We start from the raw sequence: 25,432 nt of genomic DNA, 5'->3' as shown, positions 1-25,432 counted from the left end.
ACAGGGAGCTTTTTTTAAGGCAAAGCCCACAGATACTGTTTTTAACCCAGTATAGTACATATTTCATTCAAAACTACAGGATGTGAAATCATAGCTGTTTTTTTTTTCAGTGTTCATTTAGCTTGGTTTCTTAGGTATTGAATATTTATTGTTAATAAAATATCCATCCTAGCAGCCATAATAGATACTACTACTTGCAATACTTTTTTTTTATGCTGTATCATTTGCCAGTTTCCATTTGTATGTGATGGGCTGCTCATCACGTTCACTGTCAAAATTAAATTAAAAAAACCTCAAAGAATACCCAAAAAGCAAACTGACATGCTTTAGCTTTTGGTGAATTTCAACAGGTCATTTGTTTTAACTTACATGTTTCTCTCTAGATAATAAAAAGAGAAAATAGGAAAATATTTGAATACTGCAAGATTATGTGTTTGGAGATGGGGCATATTTTGTATCAACTCTCCTATCACGTTAAAGCAGACATAAGGAGCAGGTGGTTTGTTTTATTCTCTCCTACTGCTTGTACCCAGGGATAAAACCTTTCCTCAGCACGCTTTCTGAATACTTCCTAGCTTGTAGGCTGTCAGACAGGAGCATAGGCATTTCCAGAATTAAAACTTGCCTTACTGTTTGGCAGTGATCCTAGTGAAAGCTCCTGCATGACCTGGGGGAAGGACGAAGCCTTGAAAAATCTCTTTCATTTCAAAAAGAATGGAAAAGTTTGGGAGAAAAAGGCTTCTACAGTCAGGCCAACTTGAACTGAGAGGAGCCAGAGACAGGGGTCTCAGCGGTAGCCCAGGACTTGGTTCCCAAAGCCCAGTTCTTGGAGATAGTCTGGGACCTGTCGGCTGGACACCAGTAGTTCTTTGTAAAATTTCTGGGAACCCTTCAGGCAGGTTTATGAGCAGACAGAAGAAACGGTATGTGACTCTTCTTACGGACAGAGGTCTGTCTGCTTCGTGGTGCATTGATGTATGTAAAGTTGTATTGCCACAAAGCTCTGGTATTTTCTTCAGGTCCAAATGCTTATTGTGAACCAACAGGTAATTGTTGCATTTTGACCTGCTGCATTTTTTCTTTTAGACATCGCCAGTTTCTGGTTATTGTACTGTTAAAATAACTTTTTTGTGTATGGCTTTCAGTTATTTGCTCTTGATAGCTTTTGCCTCTATGCAGTGATCCATCCCTTACTGCAGGCCAGTTTGCTATAACTCACACTAAGGCTGTGAATCATCAGTCTCCATTAGGATGTTATCCCGTCTTTCACGACAATCTTAATGGGCAGAAACTGTGGTTTATTGGCTTTGTTGGGTTTCATGGAAGACTGGAGAGAAATGTGCGTGGAACAAACAGATTTCTTCAGCCAGCTGCTCTTGAATACCATCAGCTTGTATTTTCAGGTTGCAAATAGCCTTTCAATCCAGCTGTTTCTTTACTTCATTAAGTTCTGGAAAGGGTGGTTTTTTGCTTTTTTTTTTTTGTTTGTTTGTTTTTTACGAAGCACAAGTAAAGATGTGGTGTTACAAATGTAAAATTAACTGTTTTGTTCAAGATGAAGAGATGTAAGAATTGCCAGGTGGATCCACTGCCTAATAAATAAGGATTTTTTTTGTAGAGAGAAGAGATGGGAGAGCAGCTTGAAATCCTTCCCTCCCCCCTCTAATTTTCCTATTACCTATTTTATGTTATTTCATGGAGTAAAGTAAACTAAGTAAATAGGTAGCCACAAAAGTGTCAGGGGTGTTATAAATAATCAGCCTGGTGACCTTTTCCTCTTGAAAATGTCAAGACAGGCTTCTTGTGATTCTGTGTCGCTCTCCCTGAACAGAAGGAATGTAACAGAAGTGCGTTTATGGTTCTGGTACAGCACAAATGGCCCATGTCAAAGATGACTGGTTCCAGTGGGAAATATATGTGACTTGTTGTTTACTCAGTTATTGGATCTGGTTTATCAGAAAGAAAAATAATCTTTGGATTTGTAATGTTTTCACTGTTGGTTTACTTCTCTGGGTTGGGTGCTAGGAATCTATCGTATCAGCCTTGTTTCCAAATGCTGTTTGTTTTGGTTTTTGCAGTTGGACACCAATATGGTTGAGTTTTACTGCAATTTATGTCTGACCTTGTGTAAAAAGCTCAGTTAACAAAAAAAAAGCCCTCACTTGAATTATTCTTTCCCAGCCATGGAGGGGAAAAAATTCAGATGACTTCCCCACCATGGGATAAGAGCACGCACAGATGAGCTGTGGATGAGCTGATGTGTAATAGATGTGACTTGTCTGTATGGGTGTGGATTTACTGTTCTTTTCACCCAGGTCTCCCACAAAGCGAGTGTCCTGTTCTCTCCCCCTGCCCCAAAAACCTCTGGGTGTGCAGTCCAGTTCCTGCTTTCCATGTTAGCACTGCCATTCTTCTCTGGGCTTGGCTGTACCCCTGGCTGAGCACAAGTGCTAGAATAAAGAAAAAGTCCCAAACACATGATCAGGAGGGAATTTTAGGAATGGGATCAAATTACCGTTTGAAGCAGCAATGTGACTTTAGGTTACTTCAAGGTACGGTTTTGTATTTGACCTAAGGTTCTGCCTTTCCTGTTTTCTCAGGGGAAGTTCCATGAGGGGTTTTGTGCCTCAGACAGGAGTCTGTTCTGGGATCCCTCTGTGTCACTAACAGCACATACAGTGACTTGCGCTAGTGGGCAATACTACTGTGATCTCCCAGATCGCCTTTTTTAGTGTTGTCAAGTACTTGTCATTATCTTTGGGAGCATTTTTGACCTCAAAATTCCTCTTGCCTCCTGTGACTAGGTAGGGAGCTGTCTCTCTTCTCCCTTCCTTTGGCTCTCTAGCCAGGGTTATTCCTCCTGGGATCTGTGACTGCCCCCCTCTATCACACAGCACTTTGCTTCAGCACTGCAAAAGGCATCTTCAGCCTGAATCCATCCCCTTCCTCGCTGCTGGAGAAGAACCTGTGTAAACATTGCTCAGATTTTGGAGAAGGAGATGAGAATGAGGGAGGGAAGGACACCGGAGGCACACTGAGCTCAGTCCCCATTGCGCAGCATGGAAAAAACTGTAGGAGTGCAAATTTAATTAAGGTCTCCAGTAAATACTGGCATTACAGGTATGTCACTGATGCAGGCAATACACCAGTGCCACAGCATACTTTCCACTGCCAAGGGGAAAAGCGTTAAATAGATTAGATTCCATATTTCCTCCCAGGTAGGGGAAAAAAACAGGCTTATGTGTGCAGAAAACCTTGGATTCAGCTGTGCATTTGTGTTTGTAATTTAATAATTCCCAAGGTGATTAGCAGACCTGGAGTTGGAGCATGCAATTTCAGTGCTCACAGGAGTCTGCTGTGCACTCACAGCTGTAATTGTGACAAAGGAACAGGTAAAAAAGCTAGCAGTGGAAAAGGGAAAACATGCAAAGTTGAAAAACAAAGACTGTGCTAAGTGGCAGAACCCAGTCTTTCATGAATGGTCATTGAGTAGTTTCCTGGTAAGATTAAATAAACGGACCAGATGAGTAGTACTTCATAGAGCAGAGGTCCTGAAGCAGCTTTAGAGGGAGCATCTGCACAGCTGTGACTTGCAGCGGTGTGAGGTGGGCTGAAGCCTGCATTAGCTCTGCAGTTGGAGGCTGCAGAGATGCACTTGCAACTGAGCTAGTGAATCCTCCCGAGGGAGGGCTCGTGCTCACCAAAGACTGCGGAAACACTGATGGGAGAACAATTTCACTTTTTTTTGTTTTGTTTTGCACAATAAAGGCTTGAAAGAGTAAAGGTTGAAAGAGTTAAAACTGAACTTAGTCAGAACTGTTCACTTACAGGAAGAGTAGAGCCCAGCAGTCATTGTCCTCTGCTTCTCCTTATTTATCTGAGTTTATTTAAAAAATCAACAGTCTTAGTGATTTCAGATCACTTTCATGAAGAGTGCATTTTTTAGTAGTACTTAAAATTCACATGCAGAATAAATTATTAAATAATGCAGCTGCAAAAGAACCCAGCTGATATTCCATATTCTTATAACATAAAATCCAAAAGAAAACATTTTGAGGTCAAGTTCCATGTAAAGTGTATTTTGTCTATTTTTACATTATATCATATAACATTTATTCCTTCGGCCGTTTGCCAAAGATAGCTGACATTGCAGCTTGGCTTTGCCTGTGCAGAGAATCAGGTGTTGAAGTCCAACGAGTTTCACAAATGCAGCCAGAGGCTTTGAGGTTACACGGGGAAGGGAAAAAGAAAGGTACCCAATTGACAAATCTCCTGCCTACCTCTAGCAGCAGTTAAAAGTTAAGAATAGCTTCATTGCTACTGCATTCTGTATTCATTAGGCATTTATAGAGAGAGGTACAAATTATCTGAGTGTAATTTATGGCTGGAACTTAAATTCTCAGTGGTTTCTTATAGTGTTCTTTTTTGCTGACAGGTATGAATAGTTTCTTAAGGACTTCAGGGGAGCTCATGCTTTTATCTTTATTTCCCCAATGCAGTGAAAAATAAGGAGTGTAATTGCACTTAATGCAAGTCTGCAATGAAATGTTTGAACATCATTCAGTTTATCTGTCTGCTCTGTCCCTCAATCTGGGTAGCTGTCTTAATTCTGAGACAGATGAAAAGCAATAAACTCTATATGCATCTAAAGTTATTTCAGAGAGAAGCTTATTCCTGCAGTCTTACTTGCTTCCAAGGTCATCCTCAGGCAAGGAATGAAACTTTTCTGCTTGAGAAAAGGCTGATGCTTAGTGGTATGTGACTTAATAGCAGTTTGTCTTCAGCCTTCTGTAAAGATCGTAGTAGATTTCCCTTCAAGGGCTGGGGGTAAGAATCCCACCAAACCCATCAAATTTACCAGTTGTCCTCCTGGTGTTACTGCACTGCTGTAACTGCCTGCACGTGGTATCGGCTGTTGGCAGGGTTGTTGCTGTCTGACTGAGTAGAGGTGCTGGTGCTGCTGGTACCAGTGGCTGTGGGAAGCATGGCTCTTGCCAGCCTTGGATTTGCTCCTACATTAAGCATCTCTTGATATTAACCAAGTAGCTTTTTCTCATTTCAAGACTCTTGGGTACTGCCAAAGGCAAAAATCTCACATTCTGTACCTGGGAATGACAATATCAACAGCAAGTTTGGTGAAAACCACCAGTGAGTATAGCATGGACCTGGTCCACTACATCTGCTACAAGGCATAATTTATTAAAATGCTCTGTTTTGTGCTAGGGCAGCAGAGGAGGGAACATCCCAGTTCTCCTGGGTGCTGCACAGGCTGTCGTCGGTCAGCTTCATCTTTCAAGGGTCTGTGCTGCTGGCTGCGAACATGGCATCGTGTACCTGGGCTTGAAAGCCAGCACTGCTCCCTGTTCTTCATAAATTACCTTTTTTTTTTTTTTTTTTTTTTTTTTTCCCCCTCCACTATTTCCTGGGGAAACGAGTGTGGTTTTGGGCAGGTGGGAAAGGGCAAAAGGGAGAGAAGGGGTGGGAATAAACCACCTTCTCAGGTTTCTTTTTAAGAACAGGGCCTGGAGGGGGGAAACATCACTAAATAAAGGATATTATAATTGTATATATAACTCCCTAGACATTTCATGGGCATTCATATGTAGGCAGCAGTGATGCCTAACACTGCTCTATTTAAAGGCGATGAAAGCTCTCTCCTAGATCAGATCTCTGTTTGTGCACAGAGCTCTGGCAATTCATGTTAACAAATCTTTTGTGGTGTCTCATGGAATTGCTTTGCTTATCCTTGGCTGTCCTCTGGAGCACATTCATGTACAAAAACCTCATCACACACCCTGATGACATATAGATAATGGGGGTCTTATTTATTCCCAGTGAAACACTGTGGCTGAGCTGCTGCTCTGCTCAGCTGCAAACCAGTGAAAGGACTGATGGATACTTATCTCGAACCAGAGGGGCCCAAGAAAAATCAGTATTGGCAGAGAAGTGCCAACAATTCGTCTTAATGAAACACAATTAGATGAGTATATTTGGATGTGATTAATTCTAATCTAATGTTAACCTGAAGTACTTATCTGGTGCTTTTCCATAGGTAGTGCAGAGGGTGTTAATAATCCCAGGGGAAGATTTGTTGATCCAAAGATCATGGAATCGTTCAGGTTGGAAAAGACCTTTAAGATCATCAAGTCCAACCGTTAATGCTGCCAAGTCCACCACTAAACCGTGTCGCTAAGCACCACATCTACATGTCTTTCAAATACCATCAGGGATGGTGACTCCGCCACTTCCCTGGGCAGCCTGTTCCAGTGCTTGACAACCCTTTTGGTGAAGAAATTTTTCCTAATATCCAATCTAAACCTCCCCTGGTGCAACTTGGGGCCGTTTCCTCTTGTTCTGTCGTTTGTTACCTGGGAGAACAGACTGACCCCCACCCTCTACAGCCTGCTTTCAGGTAGTTGTAGGGAGCAATAAGGTCTCCCCTCAGCCTCCTTTTCTCCAACAACCCCAGTTCCCTCAGCTGCTCCTCATAAGACTCATTCTCCAGGCGCTTCACCAGCTTCATTCCTCTTCTGTGAACATGCTCCAGCACCAAAATGTCTTTGTAGTGAGGGGCCCAAAACTGGACACACTGTTTGAGGTGGGGCCTCACCAGTGCTGCATACAGGGGGACGATTACTTCCCTAGTCCTGCTGACCACACTATTCCTGATACAAGCCAGGATGCTGCTGGCCTTCTTGGCCACCTGGGCATACTGCTGGCTCATAATCAGCTGGCTGTCAACCAGCACCCCCAGGTTCTTTCCTGCCAGGCAGCTTTCCAGCCACTCTTCCCCAAGCCTGTAGCGCTGCATGGGGTTGTTGTGACCCAAGTGCAGGACCCGGCACTTGGCCTTGTTGAACCTCATACCATTGGCCTTGGCCCATCAATCCAGCTTGTCCAGGTCCCTCTGTAGAACCATCCTACCCTCAAGCAGATCGACACTCCCGCCCAACTTGGTGTCATCTGTGAACTTTCTGAGGGTGGACTCAATCCCCTCATCCAGGTCATTGGTAAAGATATTAGAGAGAACTGTCCCCAATACCGAGCCCTGGGGAACACCACTGGTGACCAGCCGCCAACTGAATTTAACTCCTTTCACCACAGGATAGAAGATTCTGCTGTGCCTTTGGGAGGTGTGCTTCCTCTGTCTCCCAGGAACTCATTGCAGTCCCTGAGAGTACCTCCATGTGGGATGATGGGTATTACTTTGGGGTTTTGAGGCAGAAAATTTTGACTCTGATGGCTCACTCTGGTCAGCGAATTGCTACAGAGAGTTTATTTCTTGGCAGCACTCAAGTACCTTCTTATTTGTTATTTTTTTGTTTAATAATATATAAACATTTACTTCTGGAATGCACAGATCAGAATACCGCCTTATTGTTCCTGTTCACTCTCCTATCAATGTTACTGTGTTTCTGGCATTTTTATAGAAACATATCAGCTGTTTTTCTGACATTTTCCATTTCTCTCTAAAGGAGACAGCTCAAACTCCATATTTCTATGCTTACCCAGCATCTCTGTTCCAAACTCCCAAGTCCTTTCTGCGTTGTCATCATTTTAGCTGATTAACCCCCTTGAATCTTGAGGCAAGCATCTGATTTCTGATTTGGTTTTTTAGCTGCAGTTTGAGACATTGTTAAGCAAACCACTGCAAATCCCACTGCTGACCTTTAGGTTTATAAGGCACTGATAGAGAATTTGATTAGATCAGGAAAAAAGCCCTCTTAATGATAAAGACAGCGATTTAAGTCTCTGGATACCTGTTTGCATTTTATGCTTTCTCCTAGATTTCCGGTCAGGTTTTCCACCTGAGGTCTCTGGTTTTTGTTAAAAGGATACGAATCGTGTTTTTGGAAGGGATAATAGGATAAGTATATTGTATACTCACAATATTTGATGATGAGCATTCAGTAAGCACTGCAGATAAAGTTGAAATTAAGTTCTATGATATTTAAACCTAGACTGTCCTGCATCTGGTGATAAATAATGTACTTTTCTGTTGCTAAATGCATCTGTTCTAGGGATTAACTACTGGCCACTAGGTGAGGTGGCACAGAGCAGTTTTATTCCCAATCGTAGGGTTTGGGGTTTTTTTTTCCTTCGGAGCAGGCTGGCTGTATCCATTGTACATGGCACTTAGCCCTGGATTTGTACAGGGGTCCATATGTCCAGGGTCCCCACCTGCCAGGATGGGATCCCAGTAGTGAACTATCCCTGAAATCACTCCTGGGTTTTGTTCTGAAGGGAATTGCTTGGCTGATGCCAGGGAGCAAACAGCACTCCTGCAAAGCTTGTCCAATACTCGGTCCAATAGATGTAACAGTAGTTTCAAATAATGACGATGATGTCTTCTGGTACTTCAGGGTTCTTCAGGGAGAGAGATGGAACATGATCACCGTGTAATTTTCTACAGTGTTACAGAGTGTGTTAAAAAAAAAAAAATCTTCAGTGCTCATATCATGCTATTTGTATTTATGCTGAATATTTGTTTGCACATAGTTACCTTTTCAGGGGTAGTAGAGAAATTATTCTATCGTGTCCTCTGTCTGTTCATCTCCTACTAGTGCTTCGCTCAGCTTTCTCTTCTTGTGTGCATGTGACTGAATGGGCTAACAGCCAGGATTATATTTAGCACTGCACAAGTCAGCATCCTTTCATGCCTTAATTGCTGTAGTAACAGGAAACCATTTGTGAGTTATAACAAATGATGCAGAATTTTTTCTTTGCTGTCAACTCGTGGATTGTTTTTTCCCATCTGGAATATTAAGGGAACCCAACTGAAGATTAATGGTCATGATTTTTCCAACTTTGTGTTTTGCTCTATGTACTGAGGTTTTCGCAGTTTCTATTAAAACGCCGAGGAAAACAGAGGAGGAACAAAGGGGGATAGGGACGTGCCTTACAAGCTTATTCCATGAACAAACTCATACATCATAGTCAGAATTTACTCTTAAGGTTCCACCTCTAGATACTGAAGAAAGCAATAACACACATCTAATTTCTAGGCTCCAATCCCGAATTTTGGGGATAAAGATCCTCTTACGAACTCACGTGTAAAAGAGTACCTTTTTCTTAATAGAGACAACAATTGGTTTGATTTCTTCTGCTGTGGAAGTGAAGCCCTTACTGTCCCCATGATGTGTATCTGAATGATTTGCAGAAGTGACCTGGACAGGCTTCTTGGAGGAAACAGAATGATGGATTTGAGACAAAACCCTCCCTAACGCTAACCTTAAGAGCCTACAATGAGTTATAATGGATCTAGATCATTAATATTTTTCATGTTGCTCCTCCTTACCTTCTTGATATTTAATTGTTAAATCATTAATCTTAACTATTTGGTCACTATTTAAAAATCTATAAAACGCTGTTTGTATTCTTGTCTTAGATGTAACAATACTCAGCTGTAGCATGTAGCCCTGGCTGTAGTACCTGTTATACCACTGTATGGGTTTCCTGCCCCTGGGTGACAGTCACAGATTGAGCTATAAAATTTGACAGCAGTGTTAGCTGCAATTTGAATAAAACATAATCATACATGCCTTTAGGCTTGCATGTTCCCTTGTGTGCCAGTTCTTAAAAAATTGTTAATTCAAAAACTAGTGATGACAACTTTCTGGTTTTTGGCTGGGGTTTTTTTTTGGTGTTTTTTGTGTGTGTGTTTTTTTTTTTTTTTTTTTTTTACCAACTGTCTGAATAAATGCACCCCCATTGCCTGTTAGTCAGTTGGGGTTTTTTTGTCAGCTAAGAATAATAATCTTTAAATTGAAAATGCTGTGTTGGTTTAAATTGGCTACAGTTGATGGAGTTAATTTAACTTGCTGGATTTGGGCCAAGTTGTGGATAATGGTATCATTTACATTGACAGTTTTATATTCCCTCCTGGGTTCTATCTATTAAAAAAAAAAAGTAGTAAATGTTTAGTTAGCAAAAAAGTGATACTGTAAATTCAAAAAAGTTCAAGAACAGATTTAAGAGGCAGTTTAATTTTTTTTTTCTGCTTCCCAGACTTTGCTAATTCAGGGCTCGTGACCTGTATAGCACTTGAACCTTGCTTTATAACTTCAGTTATGGTAATGATTGTTAGTTAGAAAATAGCAGTATTCCTTACTCTGCTGTTTCATTTTATTCCTTCTGTGATTAGATGAATCCCGGTGGCTTATTCAGCACTATGGCATAGGATGAGCTGGTGAATGGCTGTCGTGAAATGCAATACTGGAGTACTTTAGCTTTTTCCCTGGACATTTAAACTCTGAACTGTTGGATTCTGACTGAATTCGGTTCTTGAAAGGGGGTTTTGCAATTTGAATTTTTGTTTTCCCTCCATCAAAACAAGTGAAGGGTATATTTCCTTTGCTGTACTCTCTGAAGATTTTTTCTTGTTTTTTGTTGAGCCTTGAAAGTTCAAATAGTCAGAACAGCTTCCTGTGAATAAATACCCTAGTCTGAAATACATTTTGCCATCTAGAGTTTTTAAAAAATTGCTTTAAAGATTTTTTTGGGCTGTCCAAGAGATGTGTTCCCCTGGTGCCTTCATATCTTGCAGATTTTTTAAGTATGTTATGCTTTAAGGAGGTATTATTGGAAGTGGTTCTGTAAAGAGGTTACTTGCTTTCATGCCACAGTGGTTATTTAATTCTTTCTGCTTTAATTCTTTTTTTTCCTCCCAATGTGCCAGGTTTAAACTAAGCTTTGGCCTCTGTGACTGGAGCTGAGCTGGTCCAGCCCCCTTCCCCGTAGTGGGCAGTGCCCTGCACCTCGCAGTGCCAGAGAGTACTTCAGCCATCAGTGAATGCTTCTTGGTGCTTAGACTTATTTTGGTGCTCCACGAGGGACAGCTTTTTCCTTGAGCCTGGTCCTGCAGGTACCATTTGACAAGGTCCTCAGGACCCAGGTCTGATTTGGCCCTCCTTTGAGCAGGGTGGGACTAGATGCCCTCTCCAGGCTAGAGACATGTGTCCTGGCTCAGGCAAGAGGCTGTCAGGATTGGAGCTTCGGAGCGTGAGCACGGTTGACCTCCACTAGTTAGCTGAGCTTCTTCTGGCAGACTTCTCCTATCCCTGTCTCATTAATACATGCAATCCCAGATTCTTTTTTCCCCAGATTAATTTTTATCTCAATGATGAGGGAAGCTCTACGTCAGGCACGCTTCCAGATGAGTTTAGCAAGACTTATTTAGAAAAGGAAGTTCTTATGGATGTGGCAGGAAGCTGCTGTTACCTACACAAGAGTTCCCTGTGGCTGGACAAGAGCAGTCAGGTCTCCAGAGCACAGTGCCACCACGCTGTCCTTAGGAACCTCTCTTATAGCATTTGACTACCCCACTGACCCCCCACTTTAGGTGCCCTCCTTCAGAAAATGGCTATTTAGCAGGAACCCTACACTATCAAAGCAGGTTATGGCAATGATAAAGTAATTTTCACTTACATTTGATCCCTTGCTGTTTCCTCTCTCCACTGTCCCCAAAGTAGTGTCCCCCAGCCTCCCTCCTTTTAAGGCCATCCTAAGATAGTCCTCAATTTATGCTCTAAAGGAGGCAGTTTATGTCCTTTATAGTTAATGTGACTTGAAACTCCCATTATTCATAGATATAAAGGATTGGGGGTTTTTCTCCTACCAAAAGCTTGCCCTCAATTCCTCCTTTTGGTAATAAGTTTCTAAAATCAATTATGTGCTGGTTTCTAGCTTTTTAATAGCTTTCCAGCTACTCTGAATAGAGTGTAATTATGTAGACTGCCATGTGCTATCAGACTTAAACATCAGTTGTAGTTAAATCCACAAGACTGATGTTCTACAGCTTTCTAGTATTGTGTGACAAACTGAATAGTCTTCTGTCTTCCGTGTTGGTACCCAAAATGCTTCACTTGGGAATTATCTAAACTAACTGGATATCATAATCAGGGCAAAATATGAAAAAATGTCTTCCTCAGAAGTGAATGGAGTGTTTCCTGAAAGCTTATGTATGCTGTTACAGCTATCTTATCATGAAGTTCTTGTATATGGAGAACTAGACTTGAAGAATAGATGGTACTTCAGCAGGGGTGGTTTCAGTGGCAGTGTCACGTGAAGCCAAGGAACCACGCCGGTCGGTGGCAGAAGGCCGTGGAGGGCAGCACTCTCTCAGTGACCTCCTGTGCTTGATTTGCAATTTTGGGTTTTTATTCTCTCCCTGGCATCCAGCAGGATGGAGCAAGAGGAGGTTAGGAAAGGTTCATCAGGAACTTGATGGTGCTGGCTTAGGTTGGCTGTCCACTCTCAGGGCATCTAAAGCTTTTGGAAACAGTGGCTTTGGTTAATCTCTTTGGTTCAAGGTGGCTCTGATATTCCCCACTGTTGTACAAATTTCCAGTCTCAGAAAAGCTGCTGAAAGGACAGTGCTTGTGTATATGGATAGCTGTCTCTGTTCCGTGCTTCTGTAAAAGCTTTGCTTAACCTGCGAGGATGGAGGGGAGACCACATGCAGACAAGTGCAGGAGAAGTTTCTGTTGGGAAAATAGGTCCCACCCTCGGTCCCATCCTTCCTGAACACAAGCTGAAAATTTTGGTCTGAGTTGTTTTTGGCAGTTCGGCACCAGTGATGCCTGTGTCTGTGGAATAATGGCTTTTGCAGGGCTCCCCTCTGTTTACCATGGGATGTTCTTTTGTTCCTCCTGCAGCCTGAGGTATAAATCTGTGAATTCCTTGGCGTTTTCTGGGGGGGGGGGGGAAATATCTTTGTGTATTTCTGTAGTATTTGGGCTTTACTTCTCCCACGTGCGTGATGAGTACAACTGGTGTTTGTAGAGCTTACGCAGTTTATCTGTTGGATAGAGGGAAGAAGCAGCTTTTCAATAACTGCTAAAGCTTGAAAGTTGTTATAGTTTAAGACCTTAAATTAATGAAATTCTTTTGGAAGTCAGTGTTCTGGTTGGCTGAATACTGGTGTTATGGTCTAACCATTTTTTTTTTTGAAAGTTAATTTAAGGGAATATTTTAGTTTCTCTTTTACAATAGCTTTGAATATAGGAGTGACTTGGATGCAGGAGTATTCACTCTAGGCTGCACAGTTCAGACATATGCTTAAATGAATCACAGCCTGTGTTTGCAGCGGTGTCTTTTCATGTACTTGGCTGACCCAAGTAAAATTCGAATACTTGCGGTGGTGTGGTAGGCTCCTGTCATGTTTTACCATTTTTTACCTTTGCCTATAGGAGTTACCTCACCAAAAGTATAGAAGAAACTTGTCAAAAGCTCAGGGTTCATAATACTGGAAGATATTGGGGCAGCTTTTTTTTTTTTCCTGCTTTGAAAAGGGGTCTTATGGTCAAAATCCACACTTAGAAAAACAAAAACAAAGCACAAACCTAAAAAAGTAGCTTATTTTCTTTCCCTTGCCCCTGTGACGTAGGTAGCTGTTGCTACTGTGTTTTGTGCATCACCTTTAATATACAGCCTTAGCTCCCTATAGAGTACTCTGTCAGGTTCAGGAGTGACGTCCTTGTCCTTCCAAGCTCTTAATGGTTTGATATCAAGATACCTGAAACATGCACCAAATGACCAAACGTGATCTGCTGTTACTGAAATCAGCAGTCTCTAATGCCATCGTAGTATTTTTTTTCTACTAGCTGTTAAAAGAAGCCTTCTGTCAGAACAGAAATGGTAGGGTTTTTTTCGGACTGTCTCTGGAGGAAAGAAGGTTGTCTGCTGCATGCTTGGAGGACCTCTAAAAACAAATTATAAAATACAGTTCTCTTTAGATGTCCTGATTTTTCTAATTTTTGTGTGTTTTTTTTAATTTTCAGTAATAAAGATGGCTATTGGGCTGCTTCTAATATATGCTGCTACTTTGCATAATCACTTATACTAGTTTAATCTTTTAATATCATTCTAAGACTTTTTGGCTTTTAATATCAAGTTATGTTTTGTAGAAATAATAAAATATGGGTGTGAAGCATTTTTATGTACATTTTAAAGCTGTTCGATAACATAACTGCTTTTTTGCCTGCTAGTAATTTGGTAAACGCTTTATAATATAATAAAGTGAATTTGTGATGAAGTAGCTAACTTCTCATTTCGTTTTGACTTCTCTAGAAAAGTTGGAGGTTGCACCACCGTCTCCAGGACAACTGAGACATGGTAAAAGAAGAATGTTTGAATGTGGTTCAGTACTTGTGCAATCTGTCTTTGAATGGCTTCATCTTTCTCCTATAAGTGCTGGTCTGTCCTCATCCCTGTCGTACGGAGTAACAAAATCAAAGCAAGCACCAACAGTCACCCTGCCTTCTTTATTTCATAACACCTCAGCTGGAGAATGTGCACCATTTAGTGAAAGTAGGACAGAAAGCCCAAATGAGAGCACGCTGTTCAAAGCCAGCAGCAAACATTGTTTTTCTAAGCCAAGCGGTGTTGATGCTGCAGTACCTTGTGGGGGGTTTTGTGCTTAAGCTTGAAACTTTTGACTTGCTTCTTGACACGTATATTTTAAATGGACCGAGAGGTGGGATAAAATTGCAGAGAAATTGGAAATAGATTTGGTATTGTCTGTAATACCATGGTCATTCAAATTCTGATTTAGTTTCCAAATCAGTGTATTTTTGTGGTTTTATACTCTCTTGGTAAGCAAATTCAAACATTTTCTTATTCTAGGTACCTACATTTATTTTTCTTTGGTTTTTTGTTTTGTTTTCGTTTTTTTTGCTTGGTCCCTGGGGTTCCGATTACTCCATGGATTCCAAAATTCTGTCAATTTCGATAAGAATTTGAGTTCCCTTTGTAGCTCCAGAGTTTGGTACCCACGTTTTGAAAATACTGGGCATATCTGTGTGCTTTTTTGTTATTTAAGTTTTTTGGGTTTTTTGTCCTGTGGTGGTTTAAAAGAAAAATAATAATAATTTGGAAAATTTCATACATTCTGTGCTTTTATCTTTTACCTGTGCATTTAAGAAGGTGTATGTGTTCTTACAAAATAGTTACAGAAGTGCAAATGTGTTCTAGTACCTGAGCATGAAAGATGTCTTGTGTGGCTTTGTTTTTTGTATGCTCATGGATTCATGCTGTCTGCGAGAAGTAAATCCAAAAGGGAATCAAAGCATTGTCTTTTCACATGACTGACAGATTCATGAGCTCTTCTTTCTTCCCTCTTCATATGTTTGCATATCTCTGAGTTTATAAAATGTAGGAATTATTGTTCCCATCTGAGGTGGGGAAACAAACCTAAATAGCTAATGCATTTTAAATGTTTAAACAAGTGGAAAGAGCTAACTTTCTGTGCTCTATTTTTAGTCAAGTAGTCTGTCCTCGGTGCTGTATTTAGTCTTATGATGCTTACGCCTTGAGACTCAGCTGGAGGAAATGCGCTCTCAGCTTCAAGTCTAACTTGTCCTCATCACAGTGGCCAAACAAAATCAAGATACAGAAGTTTGGGTTGAACAGTGAGATAATGAACGCTGGATGACACGCTAGTGAAAACCACCTCAGTGTTTGCAGATTTAGCTGAAGGAATAAGAATTGCCCGGCTCCAGGCAATATTCCTAAAATAAGAATTTTTAGGAACGTACAAAGAAGATGGAGCTCTTGCACAGGAATGGAGAGGGACTTGCAGAGAAAAGGGCTTTATTTCGAGCAAGGGAAGAATGCAGGGAATCTGGTGAAGCAGTTTGGCAATCTTCAGTGATACTGCAACATCGGTTGGAAGGACTGTAAATAGTAACAAAGTTTGTGTAGTTTTAAATATTTCTCTTAGGCACCAGTAGGCATAAGTAAGTGGCTTCCATCCAAAATAGTGCAAGTATTTGCAAAGAGTAAGTTGGTTTAACTGGTTCTTCCCAAGCCATTAGTAACACTGATGTGTAGCAAAGGGTTTTACCAAACCTGGCAGAAATAAAAAGGTCGCCAGTAGAACTAGTAGGAAAGGGATTTTGTGCATGTTGTCTTTGTTTCTCTTAAAGGCAGTATTAGGCTGACATTTCAGTTGTTAGTGTGAACTAGCAGATTCTCTTATAAATATTTATTTTCTCTTTGTTACTTATTTCTTTTAGTGTTCTTCCACAATGCATTACCTTTTGTAGGGTTTGGATTTTTGGATAACGCAATCATGATTGCTGCGGTAAGTTAATTATGTAATTCCGTGATGAAGTCAGCATGATTCATATTGTTCAAGTAGTAAATAATGAGAGCTTCAGGAGGACTCCGTTCCCTCTGTATCGACTCACTAATTTCTATTTTAATTTTTCTTTTTTAAAGAAAGTGTCCATGCTTTACTGAGCCTTTGCAGAATCAAAGGAGTGTTGTTCCTTCTAAAGGCCAGTGTTGTAACTAATTTTGCTGAATTGAAAAGAGGCTTGCTTTTTTTTTCCTCTCCCAGTTCGTGCTGCAAGACACATTTATGATCATGTAGTCAATACATTTTTTTGTACCAACTGACGATAATGTGATTATAAAGTGTTGATGGGCAGGTCTTCAGGGTTTTTACTAATGCGTTCCTTTGTTCTGAGTGATGCAGGCAATGTTAGTGCTGATGCTGATTTGTGCTGATGTAGACTGGCATTTCTGAGTAACACTCTTGAGGTATTTTCCTGTTTGTTTGGAAGATGAAATGGGGTAGTGGAACAGGAAGATGGATAAAGGCCAACGATACTGTTCCTCGTGTAGGATTATTGTTGACAGTGTGATTTTAATCGTGGGATAATTCAGGTGGAAGCGAACCACAGGATCCACTATGTCTCTAGTTTTGCTCTGCTCAGCACCTTCTCAGGGTCTCTAGTCTGACCTCCTGCTCAAAGCAGCGTCAGCTCTAAGGTCAGACCAAATTGAATTGTTCGTGATTTTATCCTGTGGTCCTCGAAAAGCTTGAAGGGCAGAGACTGCACAGCCGGTCTGGACAACCTGTTCCGACCCTCGACTGTCCTCACAGTGGAAAGCATTTTCTTATAACTGGAACATGTCTGTGTTGATTCATGCCCCTTGTCTCTCATCTTTGGGCCACACACTGCTGTTTCATCATGCAGTTCAGTGTGATTTTATGTTTCTTCAGCTGAAAAAGTAGGGAGCTACGATACTGCGTTTTATTTGTTTGCTCAGTATTTGTAGAAGTCTGCATTCAGCTAAGAATTACAGTGGGGAAAATGGTATGCAGAGGTAGGGACTATGGTTTTGTCCATTAGGTGGCCATTATGAAACAATATTAAATATTAAAAGAATATCAAAAGTAGTTTCTTGTCCTAGGGGGAAATACATATGCCAGAAGGGCAGGAGCTGTGCAGATCTAGTAGAAGTAATGTCCATTTATACTTTCAATTTTAAGAAAGCAAGCAGTAAGCAATATTTTTGCCGGTTGAATCAATACCATCTATTTTAAATCCAAATCCCTCAAATAATGAGAAAACTCTTATTTTTCAGGGAACCCAAATAGAATTGTCAATTGGAGTTGTCCTAGGAATTTCAACTATGGCAGGCAAGTAATAAAATTGTAATATGTATAGACTAATATGTCACATTCCTATATTTTAGGCTGAAAGTAGGCCATAGGACTGGAAACGGCTCTTCCTTGGTCTCGCACCCGCCTTTCCTAATGAAGAAATAATCTATGGTTGAAGCGAGGACATATTCCATTTGCAGAAATGGAATTTCAATTCAAATAGCCTCTGAAATGGTTTTTGTCAACTTTAATCTAACAGTTCAAATCCTGGGTCACTTAGGAAAATGGATTTGCATTTCTGTAATGGAACTGCTAAATTCCCGAGGGTGTGATATTTATGTATGTGTCTATATGGATTTGTAAGGTGCTGTTTCCTTGCAGTGCTAAGTGAAGATCGGTGTTGGTGCGTTGGCCGATGTTCTTGGTGGCTTCTCTGCCCCTGTGTGATACCAGGGGAAGGCACAGCAGCAGCCCTGCTCCTGCACCGGGCCAAAACTGATAAGCTCTACTCCACAGCTTTGGTGCCTCTGCAATGTCAGAGGAAAAAAAAACTGCTCATGGATCGGCCAACTGCAGGCGCAGCATTGCTCGAAAGCACTCAGATAGCTTAAATGAAAACGTATAGAGCAGAACAAGTTAATAATTTGGAAATTTGCAGCCCTCTTGCAATGCAAGACAGTCACAAAGCACGTTTATCTCAGGATCTGCTGCATTTTAAGTGTGCAACTTTATTCAATCATACATAAAGTGTTTATTCCTAAACTGGCACAGTTCATGGGTATGTTGAAATGTTTATCAGTTACATACGTGAGTAACAGCGCCTTCTATTTCCAGTGTTCCTCTGCCTCTTCAGGCACTGGATGGCCTTGCTTGGTGTCCAGCATTAGCTGTATGAAACCAGCAACCACGCGTGGCCGTTTTTAACTCCCATCTGAAAAGCTGTTGCATTGATTTCCAGGTGTCAGTGTTGTCTTTTTGTATTTGTCAAGTTTTCCTCATTTATATGAGAAAAATAGCTGCACTTCCTATATTGTTGTTAGTCTGCTGCTCTCATTACAAATTGTAGTAAGGACAGAAGAACAGCTACAATAAAAGAAACTTACTTCTAGTCTTTTATGTTATATATACTGGGAAGAGCGAGAGTGAGTGGGGGGTGAGGGAGGCAAGCTGGTTGGTCTTGGTTGTAATTAAAATAACACTTTGCCGCCTTCTCCCCTTCTCTTCCCTCTCCATCCCTCTAGCTGCTGCTTTGGGAAACCTTGTTTCAGATTTAGCTGGACTGGGGTATGTCTGAACTCATATTAAGAATATTTTTTTTTTTCCTCTCTTGCAAACACTACTGGTGCTACTGAAGTAAAATATATAAACTGCTGAAATTGCTTTAATTTTTTATCATAGCTCTTGAATTTTGCTTCGGTAAACTACGTGACTGTAGAAATGTATTCTGTCCTTGCTAAGAGAACATTGGAATGTTAGGTGGTTCTTGTTGAGGTTAAACCTGCAATGCCATAGTTCTGAAATAGAGTAAGTCTCCTGCTATTACAGTATTATATAGTTTAAGTAAGAAAATTGGGATTGGCGTTTAACCTGATTCAATATAGTCTATAGGTAATGCTTGCTTTAAAGGAACTGTTAGATTTTTTTTCTACAAAAAGTGCATTTATGGAAATACAAAATGGAAAAAAAAAATTTTTTTTGTGGTATAATATATTGCTGCGACAGAATATACCTAATAAGCCTCCTCAGATAGTTTGTTATGCCTAGATCTGAAGACATTTCCTTCTCCTGAGATAAAACAACTATATATCTGAAATCTCCTCAGATCTAGGCATACCTACTTCTGATATAAACAGATGCAGCCGACTTTTGTTTTTTAAAGGAAATTTCTGAGTAATTGCTGCAAGTAAAGCTGTCTGTTATGCCTCTTTTTTCCCACTTTCCATTTAATTTTTTTTTTTTTCTGCAAATAGCAAGGCTTATTACTAACTGGTGCGTGTGTGTAACCTTTCCTCCAGTAAAGGCTACTTACAAGCTCTGCAAAAATATAATAACATTCACACCTTGAAAATGTCTTGCTGCATAAAGTTTTTCTGGAAATATTGCATATTAAATAAGTAAAAAAATTAGTTAACTTACATTGCAAAATATAACCACCAGTCTGAACACTTTCCCATATTTACCTCTCGATGGCTTTATCAGTATGCTGAAGGAAAAGCTTTTCATTTTAAGTTCAGTGCTTCAAATATTTCAAAATCCTTACTAGAACGTACTGTCAGATCCAAAATCGTTTGTTCTTGTTTTCTCGTTCTTCCAGTCTTGCAGGTTATGTAGAAGCTTTAGCTTCACGCCTGGGTCTGTCAATCCCTGATCTGACACCCAAACAAGCTGATATGTGGCAAACGCGTCTCAGTGCACACTTGGTGAGTATCCCATAGGTGGGCACTGTTTGCACGGAGCTTTTTTTGTTTAAACTAATACGTGATAAATCCTTTGTGGCACTTCTGCCGTTAAACGCCCAGCGACCACCAACATTTTGCACAGTTCCTGGAAGGTTTAGTTGTGAGCCTGTGTCAGGAAGCATCGTGAGAGTGGATTGTTTTGGGCTTGCGTGGTTTTTTGTATGCAACAAGCCAGGAGTGACTAGCAATAAGTCTCTGCAGTGACTTCATGTATGCTATGCAGGTACCCGGGTTGAGCTCTGGCTACTGTGATAAGATAGTTTATTTGAAAGTTATGACCCCTTAGTAGTTTACTCCTACACATTCTTTGTCAAGTGCCTGCTATTCCTGTGCCTGTACCAGTATGTATTCATTTCTAATATTCTATAATTAACTTGGATATGAAATTAGATTTCCCCTGGGTAAACTTTTAGTATTTGAGCAATATTCACTGCCTGAGTTTACAGTTACGGGATACTCATCTTGCAGATTCATTTTCAGGATGATTACTTACTTAACATTTAAACATTTGAAGCAGTCCCACTTCAGCAATAAGAGTGTTAGTTTATTTTGGTGAAAGAAACAGATGATAAGAAACTGAGTAAAGAAACAGATGTTTCTTTCACTTTGCCAGAATGAACCTTCATGGGGAAAAATATCTTTGCAGATTTAAGGGAAGAGAAAATAACACTTGCTGAGGAAAAGTTGCAGGTGGGAAAAGTCTGCTTTTAGCAGTGATAGATCAAAGCATTGAGCAGAGAAGAACTGGCATGTTGTGAGTGGGCTGCCCTCTAGTCTGTCCAACGTAAGAGCTTCTCAGTGGAAGCTGAGTGTGGCAAAAGCCTGTCATTGCGCTGCAGTTCATTCACAGCATTTTTCTGTGAGAAGTCTTCTGAGCATCTTTGCCTGTGTGCTAGCGTTTTTTCTTTTTTACCCACCCTCTCAAGTTTCTCAACATTATCCACCGACTGCTGGTGATGTGGTTTGTATGTTGCCTGTCTTACTTCTTTCCTCTCCTCTTGACTTTTACATCTAGGTCAATTGTGAAATTTTTTCCAATCTTTTTTTTGTGTGTGTGTGTGTCTTTGCCTCGTGCCTTTACAAGCCATTTTGGTTGCAAGGAATTCCTCATTCCTGACTTTGATAATTCACATTACTGGATACATTTATAATTGTACCTAAAACGTGTGTGGGTCTTTTTTTTTTCCTTCCCTGTCTTCCTGGCCATCCTATTAAATCCTTTGAATCTCTGTCTCCTCCCTTACCACCTGTGCAGCTCTTCATGGGTCATGCCGCTCCTCCTTATTCAGAATTGTCTTTTATCACAGCACACGCTGTTTCTAACCTTGTCATATCTGTCTCTCTCTCATAGATTCTGTTTCTAGTCTGCATGCTAAGAAAAGTGTGGCTCCCAACAGAAAACTAGAACAAAGGTTTTCCTGGTTGAGTTGGTACTACACAGCAAATGAGTAACAACTCATTGATCAGTGAGAAACTTAATTTTTTCCCCCCTCTCTCCAGGGTAAAGCTATTGGAGTGACCATTGGCTGCATTTTAGGAATGTTTCCTTTGTTGTTCTTTGGCGATGAGGAAGAAAAACTGGAAGAAAAAAATTAACCTTTTTACAAGACATATACAGATGTAAACTACTGTACCTCAATTATTCAATTACGCTGTCAATATTTAGGAATTAACAGACAGTAAAAAAATGTATAGACTTGGGAACAAAACCTTCAGCATGTCATTTTATGGAAACACTAATTTATTGTGGCTTTGTTGTGTTCAGTACTTCTTTTTATAAGATATCATCTAACTTTTTATTTAATTGTAAATTTTTGAAGTGTTTTCACTTATGGCAACTGATGTTTACCACTTTCCCCTTTGACCTTATTCTTGAATGGATTATTACTTTAATAATCCACCATGGATGACAGTATCACTCTTGAGTTGCATATTAGTTGCTTAACAGTTGTAATTGCATGACAAAAATTTCACTGCTGTTCATCAGGTCCTTCAATGCAGATTATTCAGGAGATCAGTGATGAGTAATTTGAAGTCCCTCACTTTGCAAGATGACTGGTTGCCCTCTCACCAGCCCTCGTTTTGCGCTGCCTTTAGTTTAGGTATTTCAGTGACCTATGACAGTCTAGTTTGCATTTTTTCACAATTCTGACTAAGTGTCTCTGAATTGTCTTCTGAGATGATCATTTTAATGCTTGGACAAGGTAAGTGTTTCCAGTGTAGGCTCTTTACCAAGTCCATTTTTTAGTGGTGTTTTAGCACCTTCTGTACTTCCATGTTCACGCCTTTTTTTCTCCTTTGTAAAAAATATTTTGAGACATGAAATGAGATATCCTTAAATTTGTCTTCCTGAGTTTGGAGTGTGGTATTAAAGAATTCAGACCAACTGTTTCAAAACAACAAACAACTTTTTTTATTGTTCTACTTAAAATTTTAAGGTGTGAATAGTTGATTGGATGAGGCTGGGGAACACATCAGGGTATGAACGAGTGCTGCCATTGCGAGTTTAGAATGGGTGGTTCAGCTGAAACAATAAAGTGTACCATCTGTCTGGATTAGAGGACCTGATTTGCAGATTATAACTTTGTATTTAAGATTAAGACTTTGCTACTTTATTTTTTTTTGCTGTGAGACAATTAGTAAAAAAAAAAAAACCCAAGACAACAAAAAAAGACGACTTGAGGCCTTTTTCCTTTTTTGCCTTTTATTTTTGCACTCTTACTTGGTGTATTCTAGATCCAACAGTGCAGTCACATGTAACTGTGCTTTTTTTATATGGTCATGAATAAATTGATTACAACTATGGAATATTCATAATATTTCAGGCTCTGACTTGCCAATAGCATAATGCTAAATTGGTAATTGTTGACTAGAGAAGGTTTCTTGCCTGTTTGATTACCCATTTGGAAAAGACACTAAAAAGAGAGGCACAGCCAGGGCACTTGGAGAGTTTTATTGCTGGAATTTTTAGCACTTCTGAAACCTAGAAATAAATGTTTTTGTAAAAAAATAATAATTTAAGTCCCCTGATGACTTCTATTTACTATAGGAAAAATCATGTGTACATTCTACAGAGCTCGTTGCTTTTCTTTTGGTCATAAATCTGACTTCTCTGTTCTCATTTCTAGAAGCCCTTTAACAGCAGTACTGAAACTTTGACATCAACCTTTAATGAAGGGGACAGTGTTGTGTCTGTTTTTTGAAAAGCAGACTTTGAAAACTTACAGTGAGTAGTCCTAGTAGCAAGTACTGTACTTTGTACATTAAACCATGAGAATCTGGACCAAACTGTAAAACTGAAAGAAATCTCAGCCAGGCATAGAACACAAATGCAGAGGAGTTTTGGCTTGCATTTTCAAAGTTGGGAGCTTTATTACAAAAAACTCCAACAACAAAAAAACCCTCCAACAACAAAAAAACTTCCAACCACAAAAAAATACAACCTGCAAAAACCAGTCCTGCTAGAAAATTATGCACTTTGCCCAACAGATTGCTGCTGGTTTACGGTACTTCAGTGGTTTTTTTAGTCATCCACGCATTTTTCTTGCCTTAAATTCTAACTTTTCTTCCTCTGCATACACTTTCATTTTTGGAATGTTTCTATACAAAGCTGTTAAGTATTTCCCACATGTTCTTTTTTTAAAACTGAAATACACACCAAAACAATTTTGTGTAGCTTTTTTTGTAGCTGTTTTTACAGTAATTCCAGTGCTGTTTCCCATTATGATACTGGCATCTTCATTGGAATGTTCCAGCAGTGGCCAAACCTCTGTTCTTTGCCGTCGTACCAACTGGAACACTGTTTTCATCACGTTTTTAGAGCTCATGAGAACAATCGGAAGGCTGTGTCAGCTGTCACAGTAGTTTTCATTTTATAATGGTAATAGGAAAGACCGTGTACTATTGTTAAATAGCTTGTGCATGTAAACCGAGTACGTTTTGTTGCTGTATGTCAAATTATTGTACTGCAAACCAATGCTTTTATCGAGAATCAATGAACTAAAATATCTTCAAAGAAATTAATCATGTGTCGTCTTGTTAAACTATTTAACTGACCACAAAAATGTGGAGGGCAAGTGACACATGGTAAGAGATCTTGGGTGTTTCAGGCTGTTGTCTGATACCGTAATCGAGAAGGTGACTTCTGAGGTTTCAATATTTGACAAACGTGAAGAAATAACTTGTGATTTGAGAGGAGTAGTGGCTCTGCTGGAGGCTGAGAGAAAGTGCTTGTTGGGGCCGAGCCGCCACCCTGAGTACAGCAGGGGCAGGTTGCTTTGCCTGCAGGATCCACTCTTGGGTGGATGTGGTGCTGCTTCGTGGGGAAGGGAAGATCTGTGCCTGATCTGCACCCTGTCTCCTCGCAAGGAGGTGGGTTTTTCTGGGGTATATGGATGAAAGTAATCCCTGATGCTCTGATCACGCTTGTTAAAACACGTAACTGAGAAGACTGAGCACTAACAAAACAATCCTCTATTTTCTGTTGTCTTCTCCCTCCTCGATAAAAGGAAAAACAAACACTACAGGCTTATTCAGAGACTACAGTATTGCTCCTTTTTTTTTATTCTATCAGGTTGTCCTGTGTTAACAGGAATTTTTCGCGTTAAAGGGCTGGTAGACCTGAAATTGTGTTTATTTTAAAATGCTGTCTTTTATTGTAACAAATGTATTTTTGACTGTATGTTATCTCTAGGGACAAAGAACATGCATCTGATAATATGGTTACCCAAATCTTCTCGCCAATATTTTCTCATTCATGTACTTTTACATAAATTATTTGAATTCAGACAACATATTTTGTATTGTCTTTAATTAAATTGTCGAACTTTCTGTAAACTTTTGTACTACAGCAAAGCTGTTCTGTGTTTCTTTATTAGACCAGATGCTGGAGGGGAAATGTTAATAATATCCTGTGGGTATTCAGCCTCAGTTATACAAAACAGGAATTTATTAAGTTATAAGCAGGTGGTCCTTTGTCACTGTCATAGGAAATACCACTGTGGAGTGGTACTTCTGTCTCTTCATGCTTGGAAGAGAGCAATTTAAACAATTAAAATGTTTGCATGGCAAATTGGTGGCGTGTTTGATTAATATTAGTCAAAAGTCCGCTTGCACTTGAACTTCTGGAATTACCTGAGTTTTTGTATGCAAACTACGCCTTTTTGAACTTTCCTGGACTTTGGAGCTCTTCAGTTCGTCTTTTTTTTTTTTTTTTTTCTTTTTTCACTCCTTGGTCAGTCCCTTTTGTGGTTGTCTGTGTACAAAGTGCTGTGAGTAAAACCTCTGTACTGGAAGGATGGTCTCATCCCGTTTTGACAACCCGTGTAGGTAGGCTGTTACTTTCTTCTGGTTGCGTTGTCTAGCAGAACTCTCCACTGATGTTGTTCAGAGAGTCTACTGCACTTCTGGTCGACGTTTTCTTCTTCTCTCTCTGATGTTTTACATGGTGTAGTGACAAGCTGACAGAGCGGCGGTATATAAACTGAAGACCTTAATAAAAGATTGAGGAATTATCATCCTGCTCCAAGAGTCTTATGCCTCTGGAATTTTTTAACCTAAAATATTAAGAAAATAGCTA

General features: G+C 40.1%; 1 protein-coding gene across 5 annotated transcripts in view; it reads left to right on the top strand.

The window, feature by feature from the left end:
- The window catches only part of TMEM65 (transmembrane protein 65), a 34,605-nt gene extending 9,958 nt beyond the window's left edge, over positions 1–24,647 (top strand). For all 5 annotated transcript variants that reach the window (XM_074577781.1, XM_074577779.1, XM_074577782.1 and 2 more), the window contains 6 exons: positions 14,071–14,115; positions 16,017–16,084; positions 17,377–17,431; positions 18,637–18,679; positions 19,710–19,815; positions 21,355–24,647. In XM_074577781.1, coding sequence (XP_074433882.1) covers positions 14,071–14,115; positions 16,017–16,084; positions 17,377–17,431; positions 18,637–18,679; positions 19,710–19,815; positions 21,355–21,450 — 413 coding nt within the window. In that variant the 3' untranslated portion in view covers positions 21,451–24,647. The remainder of the gene's footprint in view (positions 1–14,070; positions 14,116–16,016; positions 16,085–17,376; positions 17,432–18,636; positions 18,680–19,709; positions 19,816–21,354) is intronic.
- The last annotated feature ends 785 nt before the right edge of the window (positions 24,648–25,432 follow it).

This window comes from Larus michahellis, chromosome 2, assembly GCF_964199755.1.
Source record: "Larus michahellis chromosome 2, bLarMic1.1, whole genome shotgun sequence".
Lineage (NCBI taxonomy): Eukaryota > Metazoa > Chordata > Aves > Charadriiformes > Laridae > Larus > Larus michahellis.
This window is presented reverse-complemented; position numbering and strand designations above follow the sequence as displayed.